Below are 12,855 nucleotides of genomic sequence, written 5' to 3'. Positions count from 1 at the left end.
TCTTTATTCTAGCTGTATTAGTCATAGAGTCTTTACTGTCCTTTTAGTGATTACCCTAAGGAGTCCAACATGCATTCTTAATTTATTAAAGTCTAATATTAGTGCTTTTATCACATTCCAGACAACGCATTGACCTTGGTATACTTGAACTTATTTTCTTTCTTCTAATTTATATGGTATCTTGTTATTTCCCTATGTTTTAAACCTATATATTTTAACCCCTACATACCTAATTATAATAGTTTTTGGTTAATATCCATTTGTATTCATTTACTATTTATATATTTATCATTTCCTTTGCTCTTCATTTCCTGCTACATCTCCAATCTTCCACTAGGGTTGTTTCTTTATTCTGCCCAAAGAACATTCATTTGTATTTCCTTTGGTGTGGATATGCTTATGACAAATTACCTCAGTTTTGTTTGCCTGAATATTCTTTAATTCACCTGCCTTTTGAAAGGGTATTTTTACTAGATCAGCACTTATTTTCCTTTAGCCTTTTGAAGTTATAATTCCACTCACTGTCTTTTGGATTCCATTATTTCTGTTGAGAAGTCAGCTATAATTTAGCTCCTTTTTTCCCTTCTGTCTACTTTTAAAATTTTCTCTTTATCTGTGATTTTCAGAAGTGTTACTATTATGGACTTATGTGTAGTTTTCTTAGTTTTTATCTTAATTGAGACTTCACCACTTTAAAATCTATGGATCAATGTTTTTCACTTCTTTTAGAAAGTTCTAAGTTATTCTGTTCTCAAATATTGCTTTTGTCCCATTTTCTCTCTCCTTTTTAAATGGTACTCCAGTTACACGTTAGACCTCTTTAGTGTGTCCCATATATCTATTATGTTCTTTCTGTATTTTCCATTCTTTTGTATGTTCAGTCTGCATATTTTCTTCAGACTTATCTTTTTTCATCTGTGTCTAACATGCTAATAAAACCATTCATTTGGATTTATTTCTCAGTTCTAGAATTTTATTTGATTCTTTTTTATGATTTCCATTTTTCCTCCAGAATTTTCAGTCTTATCTTTTATTTCCTTGAGTATATTAGGCGTAGTTATTTTAACATCCAGGTCTAAAATTTTTATCTAAATTTCCTGTTGATCTCTTACTGTTGACTGTTGGTTCTGTTGGTTTTAGGTCACATTGTTTCATCTCTTTGTATGACTGGTTATTTTTGATTGAATGCCAGATATTGTATAGGAAAAAATGTAGAGGTAATTTGAAAGCTAACATGCTGTTATCTTTATTCAGAGAGGATTTATTTTTTGCTTCAGAATGGTGGCCAAGGGACTGGAAATCCCAGAATGCCTTAATCCAGGCAGGGATTGAGAAGATTTGAAGTTGAACTTAGTCTCCATTATATTTGGCCTACTTCTAGTTCAGTTTTACTCAAGGTTTCAGGCATGCCTCATCAGTAGCTCCTCAGCTCCAGTGTTTGTCCTCCTATCCTCTGAGCTTGATCTGTCTCTTGTCATCTTCCCTTGCCTCTCAGATCCCTCTTCAGAATTGGCCAGTCTTCATAGGGGAAACGAACCTCCAAAAGATATGCACACCTCTTTGGGTTTCCTTCTTTTCTAAGGTCGTCGTCCCATAATTCTTCACTATCTTGGTCATTCTCAATGCTTTCAGATAAATATTTTTGCTTTTAATAATTATCTACATTTTCTATTTCTCACCAGAAGGGTTGATTAAAGTTAGCTATTTTATCATGTAAAAATCAGGAACTGTTGTGACTATTTTTTTCTACTGAGTTGTATAATCTTTAAGATGCCTATTTAAAAATGTATGGTTTCATATGGGTCATCAAACATTTTTCATTTGGTCATACTTTTATGCACAGTTTCTTAGCATAGAGTTGAGTGTACATCCCTGCCAGCAAGCTTTAAGGCATATATAGAGATAACCACTAAAATGGATGGATATCCAAAGTTGTACTACATATGGTTAAATTAGGCTTCGAGTAGATAAAAGTTTAGCTGCTAATAAATAAGCAAAATGTTTTTTAAGCTTAGTATTATTTTGGCCATCTATTTCTTTTTAAGACAGAAGGACAGGATATTGATATTTTTCAAATTCACTTAGATTCTTTGGCTATACACTTATCAGAAATTGGGCCATCGCATTTGTTTTTACAATTCTTTATTTTTTTAGTAGAGTAGTACTTCTAGGAAAAGCCAACTAATAAGAACTTAATTTGTATAGAAAGATATGATTTTTTCTGATAATGTATTAACTCATTTTCATTCAAATATCAAAATACTTTTCTCTTTGTTCATCTTTCAGAACTTCAGTAATGATAGCTATTTGTCACTTTTTTCTTTTTCTCTAAATTTATTTTCCTATTATTGATCAAAAGGTTTTTAACTAAAGGTGTCAAGGATTCCATGCACTTCCAAGATAGGGATAACATTAATCTAAAGACTCAATTCTTTTCTGTCTTCACTGCTTACAGACAGGGAACACAGTCTCTTCAGCCTGGACCTATGTAGAAGAATTTGGAGAAAATAAACAGGTAAGAAAATGTCTCTTAGGAATATTAAGTAATATATTTAGTTTTCAGAAAGCCAGTTATAAATTATTTTTCATATGGTTATGAGAAGCAATATTTAAAATTGTCCAATGAAACCTTGTAAAATATTTTGATTATTACAGCTTTGTTAATTATAGACTCATTAACCAATGTTTTAAAAAGTTAAACTGGTTTCCTTATTTCTGATCTTCTCAGAACTTTTCATATGCTAGTGTACATTGTGAACCACCAAGATGGTAAACAGTATTTTAAAGTTAGATGTAGTTGGAGTATGTTATATGTAGATTATCCAGCATTTCTCAAATTTATCTGAAAATAGAATGGTAATTTCTTTTCAAACTTATTAAACCAAAAATATTATTGATACAATTTAGAATAAAAGTTATGTGTACTAGGATTTACTGTTTAGTTTTTCCAACATGGTAGTGAGGACAAATTTTAGTGGAAAGTTAAAGGTAGTTTATAGTTTGAGTAAAGAATATTACTATGCAAACTCCTTTTTTACATGTAGAGGCAAAAGGAATGTTGTAGTTCCCTGGATAACAATCCATGTACTAGTTCTGTGTTCTTGAGTAAGTTACTTCACCTTTCTGTGCCTCAATTTCCTCATTGTTAAAGAGGAGAAAGTAATAGTACTTATCTTGTAGGGCTGTTATAAAGATTAAATAGTGCTGATCTTGTATAGTTATTTTTGGCACTTAGTAAGTGCTCAATAAATATTAGCTGTTATTAATATATCTCATACTTCAGATACAAAGAAATACATATATTATGCTTGAGATTTATAACTTTATTTTCATAGATCTTATTTCATAGATCTTAATCTTGGCATAAATATTCAGATTTGTGATGCTAGTCTCAGAACTACCTTTTCCCACAAGTTTTTAAAGGTCAAATTTTGAATTCTGAGGACTGATTTTACTGATAGAAATGAAACTTGAAAAGTTTCATTCAAAAGATAGCAACTTTTCTAAGGCTATCTTTTCTATCTTTTCTATCTTTTCTAAGGCTTTTATCTTCTCTTTTGCCCAGATAGTTTTTCTAGTGAGCTACAAGTTTTGAGCTATCCTGAAGCCTAGGTTGCTGCAGCTCAGATAATAATTTAACCTCTTATAGGCTGCTGTTCTGTTACTCTCTTTTTGAATGGTTTAGAAACTAGCATTAAAAGGAATTTGAAATAATTAATCTCAATACAAAGGTAGCAAACTGGAAGCTGTAAATATGGGTTGTTGGGTCTCTTTAGTTTTTTGAAAGGAAAGCAACTAGGCTTACTTTCAGTACAAATAGCTAGATACCTATTGTTTTCCATTTGGTGCTTTTTGAGTTCTTTTTTTTTTGTTACATCTTGGCTTCTGTAGGCATTTGAGTTTGTGATCGCTGTGTTTAACGTGTTTCAAAACTTCTGTTTTGTTTTTAACGTTTTCTTATTTTACATATTATCCCCATTAAAAGTTCTTCCCAAACTGATTTGCAGAGTTGTTCAGTGAAATAACTGCTTCTAAGGTCAAAGAAGTTTGGGAAAAAGTATACTATATACTCTTTTGGAAAACCATAATGCATGTTAGCATACTGAATAATGGTAGTAGCAACCTGTTTAACTGTTAAACCCATCTTTCCAAAGTTTTTAGCTAAAGGATTCTTATTTCGAGGTGCTTGAATTGTATGGGATGTAGTTTGGGAAACACTGAAACTAAACCAAAGAAACACTTGGGTTTTGTTTATAACTTTATTGAGGTATAATTGAAATACAATAAAATGTACATATTTAAAGTGTACACTTTGGTCAGTTTTGATTTTTGTATACATCTGTGAAATGACACCACAATCAAGAAAACAAACATTTCCATCACTCCTAATGTAATTCATTCCTCCTCCTACCCTCTTTCCCAGGCAACCACTGATCTGATTGCTGTCACTATAGATGAGTTTGCATTTTCTAGAATTTCACACTCTTGTTTTTGAAGGTTTGAATTATAATCTTTAGATAATTTAGAATAAATAGCTGTAATTTATTACATATATCTGACAGATTATATGTTTATCATAATTATTAAACATTATCAAAGTTTCACAGTAAGAATTTAAAACCCAAATCACTCATTCAAAATTATATGGGAGGGGGCCTGCCCCATGGCTTAGTGGTTAAGTGCACGTGCTCTGCTACTGGCGGCCCTGGTTTGGATCCTGGGTGCGCACCGAGGCACTGCTTCTCCAGCCATGCTGAGGCCGCGTCCCACATACAGCAACTAGAAGGATGTGCAACTATGACATACAACTATCTACTGGGGCTTTGGAGAGAAAAAGGGGAAAAAAAGGAGGAGGATTGGCAATAGATGTGAGCTCAGCGCCGGTCTTCCTCAGCAAAAAGAGGAGGATTGGCATGGATGTTAGCTCAGGGCTGATCTTCCTCATGAAAAAAAACAAAAATTATATGGGAAAATGTATGGTAAATTAAATAATTTAGTTAAAAACAAAAGCAGATGATTTTTCCCCCAAAATTGAATCTGAAAAATATCATTACTTTAATAAAAAGAGACCCAACCAACTAGAACTTTATAAGGAAGCAGTTACAGACAATAACTTTCTTTCTTATCCAGCTATACATTACTAACATTAGCATACTCAAAGCCTTTTAAAAATCATCTTAAAACAGAAATACTGACCTAAACTACTATGTGAGCTAGTCTTAGAAAAAAAAATTGGTACTTCATGTCTACTTCTTGCCCTTTGCTGACAGTTGCCTGATAGGAAAAATTAAGTAGAGGATAAAAGTACCTTTTTTTTTTTGGGTCAAAATTTAATTTTAATAGAGAAAGTAAATGAGGCAAAAATGCCAGTAAATTTGATAATACTAATGTGTTCCAGCTAAAAGTGTCACTTAAAAATTTCTAGTTAATGATTTTTAAATGTTTCATAGGTTATAAGTTGCTTAATAATTAGCAATTCTGAAAATTCTTTCCTCTACTTTGCAATTAGCTCTTGATTTTCTGTACTAGGATGGAAAGTATAAAATAATAAATTATGTTATTTATATTCTAATATGGATGATTTTTTTTTATCTCTTTGAACTTAGTCATATTTTATGTTCTAGGATTATAGAGTGCTATCAAAAAAATTTGTTTTGCTGATAAAGATCAGTGGTTCAGTGAAAGAAAGTTATTGAGTTATTTCAGTTACAGCTATTTGAATGTTAGAAATTGAAATAATAGAATGGTGAAATGAAGATAAATTTTCAAAAATTTTAATAAAGATTCCATAGAAATCGAAATAATGCTTAAAGTGTGTATTAAAGGTATGATAAATGTATTTCATAGATTAGAATCTCAGGTCCTTTACCCTCATACATTGTTGTTTGGGAGTGTAAAATGGTATAGCTGCCTTGGAAAATAGTTGGCAGTACCTCAAGAAGTTAAACATAGAGTTATCATATGACCCAGCAATTCCATTCCTAGGTATTTACTCAAGAGAATTGAAAACATATGTCCACATGAAATCTTGTGCACATTAGTCCTTAGCAGCATTATCCATAATATCTAAGAGGTGGAAACAACCTAAATGTCTGTTGATTGATGAATGGATAAACAAAATGTGGTAGATCCATACAATGGATATAATAAAAAGGAATGAAATTCTGATATGTACTACAACATGGATGAACCTTGAAAACATTATGCTAAGAAGCCAGTTAAAAACAGACTACATAAGTTGTATGATTCCATTTATACGAAAAATCTAGAATAGGCAAATATACAGAAACAGAAAAAATTAGTGGTTGCTGGGGCTGGGGGAGAAGGAATGGAGAGTGACTGCTAATAGGTACAGAGTTTCTGTTTAGAGCACTGGCTGAAAATGTTCTGGATAGGGGTGTTGGTTTCACAGGCTTTGTGACTATATTAAAAAACACTAAATTGTATACTTAAAAAGGGTGCATTGAAAAGAGGGGATGGAGGGTTCAGCCTGTGGCCTAGTGGTTAAGTTTGGTATGCTCCACTTTGGCAGCCTGAGTTCGGTTCCCAGGCACGGACATACACCATGTGTCGGCGGCCATGCTGTGGTGGTGACCCAGATACAAAATAGAGGAAGATTGGCACAGATGTTAGCTCAGTGCGAATCTTCCTCAGCAAAAAAAAAAAGGTGGATGGATGTGAAGATAGAACTCACATAGCTAAAGAAGAAAAAAGCCCATTTTGAGGAATGTAGTATTTAATGGAAAATTAGTTCAAGGAGTGTCTGGTCAGAAAGAAACTAAAAGAAAAAGATAGCCAAAGTTAGTATGAGAAGACACTTTCAATGAACTCACTTTAAAGTCTCTATTAAGGGTTTCCTCCCTCTTTATGTGAAGCAGAAAAGCAGCTAGAGAATCTGTGGTGTTTGGTCAAGATGTGTAAGTGGATTAGGCACAAAAAAATTATGCAAATAGAGTAAACCAGTATATACCCATTACTTAGATTTTCACGGAGAAACATAGTGGTGGTGTTCATCTCTTGTGTTGGACAGAGAAAGGTAGTAACCAAATTATAATTACTACAGAAGCAGGCCTGACAAGCAGGTGGTGAATATGCTGCCAGTCTCTGCACTTGCTCCCGGGTCCAATGTGATGCAACAGTTATTACTCACTTTCCTACTTATTCAGACACAGCTTCAGAATCCTTTGGAATCCAGGGTCCTTTTAGCTATGTCTGCTTGATTAGAATTGGCACTTAAGGTTAAGCCTATTTGCTAGTCATATAGATTAAAGTTATTCTACAAAATGTTTGTATTCATTCAAGATATAAATGTGAAATTGCAGAGGATTTGATCAAAATGCTTTCTCTAATAATTCATTATATTCGAGCAAGTTATTCTCATGCCTTTTTTTTTTTTTTAAAAAAGGGCCTTTTCTTCAAATGAAATATTACAAAGGTTAACATATAAAGCAAGAGAATGCAGAGCTGCGTGAGTTGAAATGGGAGGTGTGAGGTGGGTAGGTGCAAGCAGAAGCCAGGTAGCTTAGAGCACCGTCTACTTGATTTCTGTCACCCTGCTCACAACAACCTCTTGAGACACTTTCTCTCAGCCCAATTTTGAGAAGATTGCCAGAGTGAAAAAGCTTGATAAAGTGGAAATAACACTTTCCTAGGAATTAGAAGGCCTAATTTTTAACTTATTCTTTCTCTATTTAACTGTGGGAGTATGGAAGAGTCACTAATCAATCATCTTTTGTCTGTGTCATTCTTCAGCAAAAGAAGTGGTTTGAATTAGAGACTTCTGAGGACTTAACTTATTCCTGGTTTATGATTTTGAATTAGAGAATTTGATTAGTCAAAAACGTTATTAATATCAATGATAAAAAGATAAAACCAATAAAAATGAGCAAAAGGCTTGAATGGATACTTTACTAATGAAGATGTTCAAATGGGCACTAAACACATTATTAGTCATAAGGGAAATCCAAATTAAAACCCAAATGAGAGGGCCAGCACAGTGGTTAAGTTCACGAGCTCTGCTTCAGCAGCCAGGGGTTTGCGGGTTCAGATCCTGGGCGCTGACCTGCACACTGCTGGCTCATCCATCTCTGCTGTGGTGGCGTCCCATATACAAAGTAGAGGAAGACTGGCATGGATGTTAGCTCAGGGACAGTCTTCCTTACCCAACAAACAAAAAAACCCAAATGAGATACCATTTCACATCGCTGGAATAGTTATGATTAAAAACACTGGCAATACCAAGTGTTGGTGAGGATGAGGAAGACTCTGGAGCTCTCATATGTAAAATGGTCACATTGGAGCACGTTCAGCAGTATCTGTCTGCCTTATGACACAGCAGTTCCACTCCTAGTTATTTACCCAAAAGAAATGAGAACATGTATCCACAAAAAGACTTGTATAAGAATGTTCATAACAGCTTTTTCATAATAGTCAAAATTTAAAAACACTACAGATAACTATCAACAGGTGAATGGATAAAGAAGTTATGTATATTCATATAATGGAACACTAAACAGTAAAATGGAACCAACTATTGATATACACAACATGAATGAATCTTAGAAATCATATTGACAGAAGGTACACATAAAAATACTTTAAAAAATACATTTTATAAGAAGTCCAACAACAGGCAAAACTGAGCTGTAGTGATAGAAATCAGAAAGTGGTTGCCTCCAACAGAAGGGCTATTGACTGGAAAGGAACACAGGGAACTTCTGGATTGATGGCTATGTTTTATGTCTTGTTTTGGCTGTTGGTTACATGGGTTTGTACAATTATAGAACTCATTGAAATGAACACATAGGATGTATGCATTTTATTGTATGTAAATTGTACCTCAATTTAACAAGTGTTAATACAGTTAAATAGTTCTCAGTGTAAAACTTCAATTCTGAAATTGGCTCTGTATCATAGCCTTAAGAAGGGGAAAGGGGAATACAGATCCCAGTCTGAGGCAGAAACAGTAGGATTGAAGAGCTAAGGATGTTCATTGGGAAGAAAAGCCAGGGGTGGGCAAGTAAGAATATGCTAGGAATTTTAACTCATTTATTAATTTGTTATTTCATAAAAATCAGTGATGCTTTCTGACTTTTATTGTCTATGATATATAAATTGTATGTTAGATCTAAGGAAAACAGATTCATCTAGGTTTATCCCACTAGTAATTATCTTAAGTTTGATATGTACTGTATTTACTAATCACCCAGATGCTTTTCTGAATATATTTAGATTCTTAGATTGTAATAAAATTTATTTTTGAAATGCTTGTAAATTCTTATAAACATCTGAAGCTTTTCATTTTCTAACCTTTGTAGTATTTGGGAGAAATTTTTTTTCTCTTGATTTATCTTGTATGAATAAAATCATCAAACTCAGCTTTTAATTTTGTATTTATTTAGTCTCCTTAAAAATGTGAGAATACGGGGCCGGCCCCATGGCTTAGCAGTTAAGTGCGCGTGCTCCGCTACTGGAGGCCCGGGTTCGGATCCTGGGCACGCACCGACGCACTGCTTCTCTGGCCATGTTGAGGCGGCTTCCCCACATACAGCAACTAGAGGGATGTGCAACCATGACATACAACTATTCTCTGGGGCTTTGGGGAGAAAAGGGGGAAAAAAAAGGAGGAAGATTGGCAATAGATGTTAGCTCAGGGCCAGTCTTCCTCACAAAAAAATAAATAAATAAAAATGTGAGAATACAACAGTGTATTCTATTTTTAAATTTAAAGTTTACAGTAGGGGACTAGTGGAAATGCAAATTTTCTGACCTAAGCCCTATGCCAATAGCCAATTGTCTGGCTATCTTCTTTGTGAAATCTTCCCCTGAAGAAATCTGCTCTGTCCACATTTCATGACTAGGCTGCATTTGCTCTTGAATGGATATGAACCCAAAGTGAGAGTGATTTCTCTGAAAACTGCATTTTCCCACCTACAGAAGTGTAATGATTTAAAGGTCTGCTCTTCTAAATCATGTTGTCTATGACCACATTGTTAAAATTTGAAAGAACTAGTTGTATTATAGATACACGTGGCTAATAAGGAATTGACTGTACTTGTGTAATAATTTTTAGGAGAAGAGAATCAAAACTTTTCTTTTAAGCAATTATTTGAATTATAGGAGCACTAAAGTTTCTATTTATATTCGCTACCATAACCCTTCAGGCAAAGTAAATCCTTTAAGAGAAAAAAAAAGTTGTGTGATACCTGGAGTTATCCTACCCTGGATATTAGAAAAGTAAATGGTATCAAAGTAATTCCTTATCCAATGTCAAAATACTGAAAATATTTTGAACTGGATGCTTTAAATGTCTTCTTGGAACAAACTGCTTTTATTGATCTTATGGGGCCATAATAAAAATAAAAAGGTTATAAAATTGTTCTAATTACAGTTTTACAATGCTAGAAATTAAACCTATATTTAACTGATTTTTATGTTTTCCATTTTTTTCTTAACTAGGTCCTTTCTGATGTTGCTTGAGCTTATTCTCCTGCAGTTGATCTCATTCGTGTTGGCTAAATATTAAGTCCCATGACAACATTAAGTTAATGCTCATGTTAGGCTTCATTTATAGTATCAGAAAAATATAGAAAAAGTGTTACCTGTACACTAGATGACCTAATTCCTTTTCTTCCATTTCTAGAAACACCATAACTTGTATAAATAATCATTTTATAGTCATTGTCACACCCTTGGCTTATTCTACACTAAAGAACATAGTTGAGTTTTTGGAAAGTACAGGATTTACAAATTTGGTCTTTAATATTCACACAGATCTATAAAGATTACAATTAACAAAGCAGGAAATTATTGGTGCCTAATATGAATGTTTATTGTGGAATAGTAATATTTTAAATGTAAGTGGTTTAAAAAATAATTTGGTTTAATTTTGGGATTTTTCGGTACTATAAGTTTATAATGGTTTCTTGAAGTTTATTTTGTAAAGATGATTCATTTTACTGTTTTATGGTACCAGTAGGACTCTAATGCTAAGTTGGTGTGTTGAGTTTTATAAATGTTTGTATTCGTATTTAAATAATGAAATATTGGACAGTTAGTTTTTGCAGTCCAGGGGTGAATGTTTCTGCTGGCTTGATTTTGATGCCTAATAGTTTCAAAAAAAGAAGCAAATATGAATTCACTGTTTTTTATCTTTTCTTCATGGACTACCCTTTAGCATCAGAAACAAATTGAAAAGGAGCTTCATTGTGAAGCAAGAGAAATCAGAGGTTTGCTTTTTCTATGATCAAAAAAAGACACAAAACATTTTAATAGGTACCCAAGAAATAGATATCCAAGAATGCATTCTAGTAAGATCTCTGAAGCATTGTGTCAATGAAAGAAGCATAATATTGACTGATAAAACTTTCAAGATTTCCAATGCAGTGAATACTGACACAATCTTTTTACCAGCAATATAGTATTGTCAGGATTTTGAATGTTAGAACATTATGTTAAACTGTGATTATAGTTTTAATGCTTTGTCTTTTTGAATTAAATCTGTATCCATAAAGATGTGCAGCATAATTGTTCATGTATTTATTTACAGACTACAATTTCCGTCGCAGCTCAATAAATAGTCTTTCCCCTCTTAGTGCTACCCTCTCTTCTGGGACTCCCAGCGTGCTTCCTTATACTTCAAGGCCTTATTCTTATCCAAGCTATTCCTTGTCACCAACAATATCACTTGCTAACGGCAGCCATGTTGGACAGCGATTATATATCTCCAATCAGGCCTCATTCTTCTGAAGAAAATATTGTAAACATGAGTATGAACGTTTCTTTGTAAAGCATGCAAATTAAAATACTGTTTTATTTTAGAATCGGGTTTGCACATCTGGTTTTAAAATTATAAATATATATTTATTTCAACATAGTAAACAGCCATAATTCAGAATAACCTACCGTTGTAGAACTTGTAAAAATGCTAAGTTTAAAAAGTTACTCAGTGGTTTCTCTTGATAGAGGTATAACAAACTACTATTCTTTTTAAACTTTTGAGATTTTAAATATTTCTAATTCCTGAGTGGGCAGTAGAACCCAGTAGTTTATGTTAAATTTTTGCATAATAACTTTGCTAAATGGCATTTCACAAATATTAAAGCACTTGCTTTAATTAACCATTGTCTAATGGTTACGCTAGATTTGGTTACCAAGGATCACTATCTGTATTAGAGATTAGAGCAATTATATAACTAGAAGCGTCTAAGTATTATGTAGAAAGAAATGAAGGGCAAAAAGATTAAGATGCAAATTTTATGCAATACTAAAGAAAAAGCAATCTACCATTGTGGTCCTTGAAAATAACTATAAATATTTTAGTTAATAATTATTTGTTATAGAAATAAATTATAATTTTGCTGTTAACATATTTAAGGTTTTTACAGTTATGCTTCATTTGTGTTTTTGATATTCACTGTACAGTTGGGTAATAAGTGTTACTGTTTTTTAGTGTTGAAATCATGTGTTGTTTAATTTTTGTACTTGAAATTCTTTGACATTAAATATGTGATGCTTCTAATATGTATGTGTTTTATTTTTGTTTATTAGTATATACAAAAAATTAGCTCTCACAAGCACCTTGACGTTTTTTTGAGAACGATTTCTCTTACTCGGCGTACAGTCCTGGGCTCAGTGTCTTCATGGGACCAAAGCAAAGGATATTGCAGACAGAAAATTGTTAGTTTTGTGAAACATAGTAACAAAAATCCTTTTCAGGGACCAGTAGAAATATTTTGTTCATGAACCCAGTGAAGTTTCCCCCTTTTACTTATGAATAATTAATGAATCCAGGTCATTTTGACTGTTTAAAAAATGGTTTAGTAGTGTACATTTATAGTGAATTTCTAATGATGG

At 33.0% G+C, this 12,855-nt stretch overlaps 1 protein-coding gene across 2 annotated transcripts in view; it reads left to right on the top strand.

Annotated features, from left to right (window-relative positions):
- RBM46 (RNA binding motif protein 46) overlaps positions 1 to 12,079 on the top strand; it is a 46,919-nt gene extending 34,840 nt beyond the window's left edge. Inside the window, exons 5-6 of one of the 2 annotated variants that reach the window (XM_087437236.1) lie at positions 2,456 to 2,515; positions 10,459 to 10,995. In XM_087437236.1, coding sequence (XP_087293362.1) covers positions 2,456 to 2,511 — 56 coding nt within the window. In that variant the 3' untranslated portion in view covers positions 2,512 to 2,515; positions 10,459 to 10,995. Of the gene's footprint in view, positions 1 to 2,455; positions 2,516 to 10,458; positions 10,996 to 11,548 lie in introns of those variants that run through there. The other variant, XM_014780176.2, reaches the window with a different exon arrangement.
- The last annotated feature ends 776 nt before the right edge of the window (positions 12,080 to 12,855 follow it).

The sequence above is a fragment of the Ceratotherium simum genome, chromosome 12 (genome assembly GCF_057802395.1).
Source record: "Ceratotherium simum simum isolate JZ-2026a chromosome 12, ASM5780239v1, whole genome shotgun sequence".
Lineage (NCBI taxonomy): Eukaryota > Metazoa > Chordata > Mammalia > Perissodactyla > Rhinocerotidae > Ceratotherium > Ceratotherium simum.
This window is presented reverse-complemented; position numbering and strand designations above follow the sequence as displayed.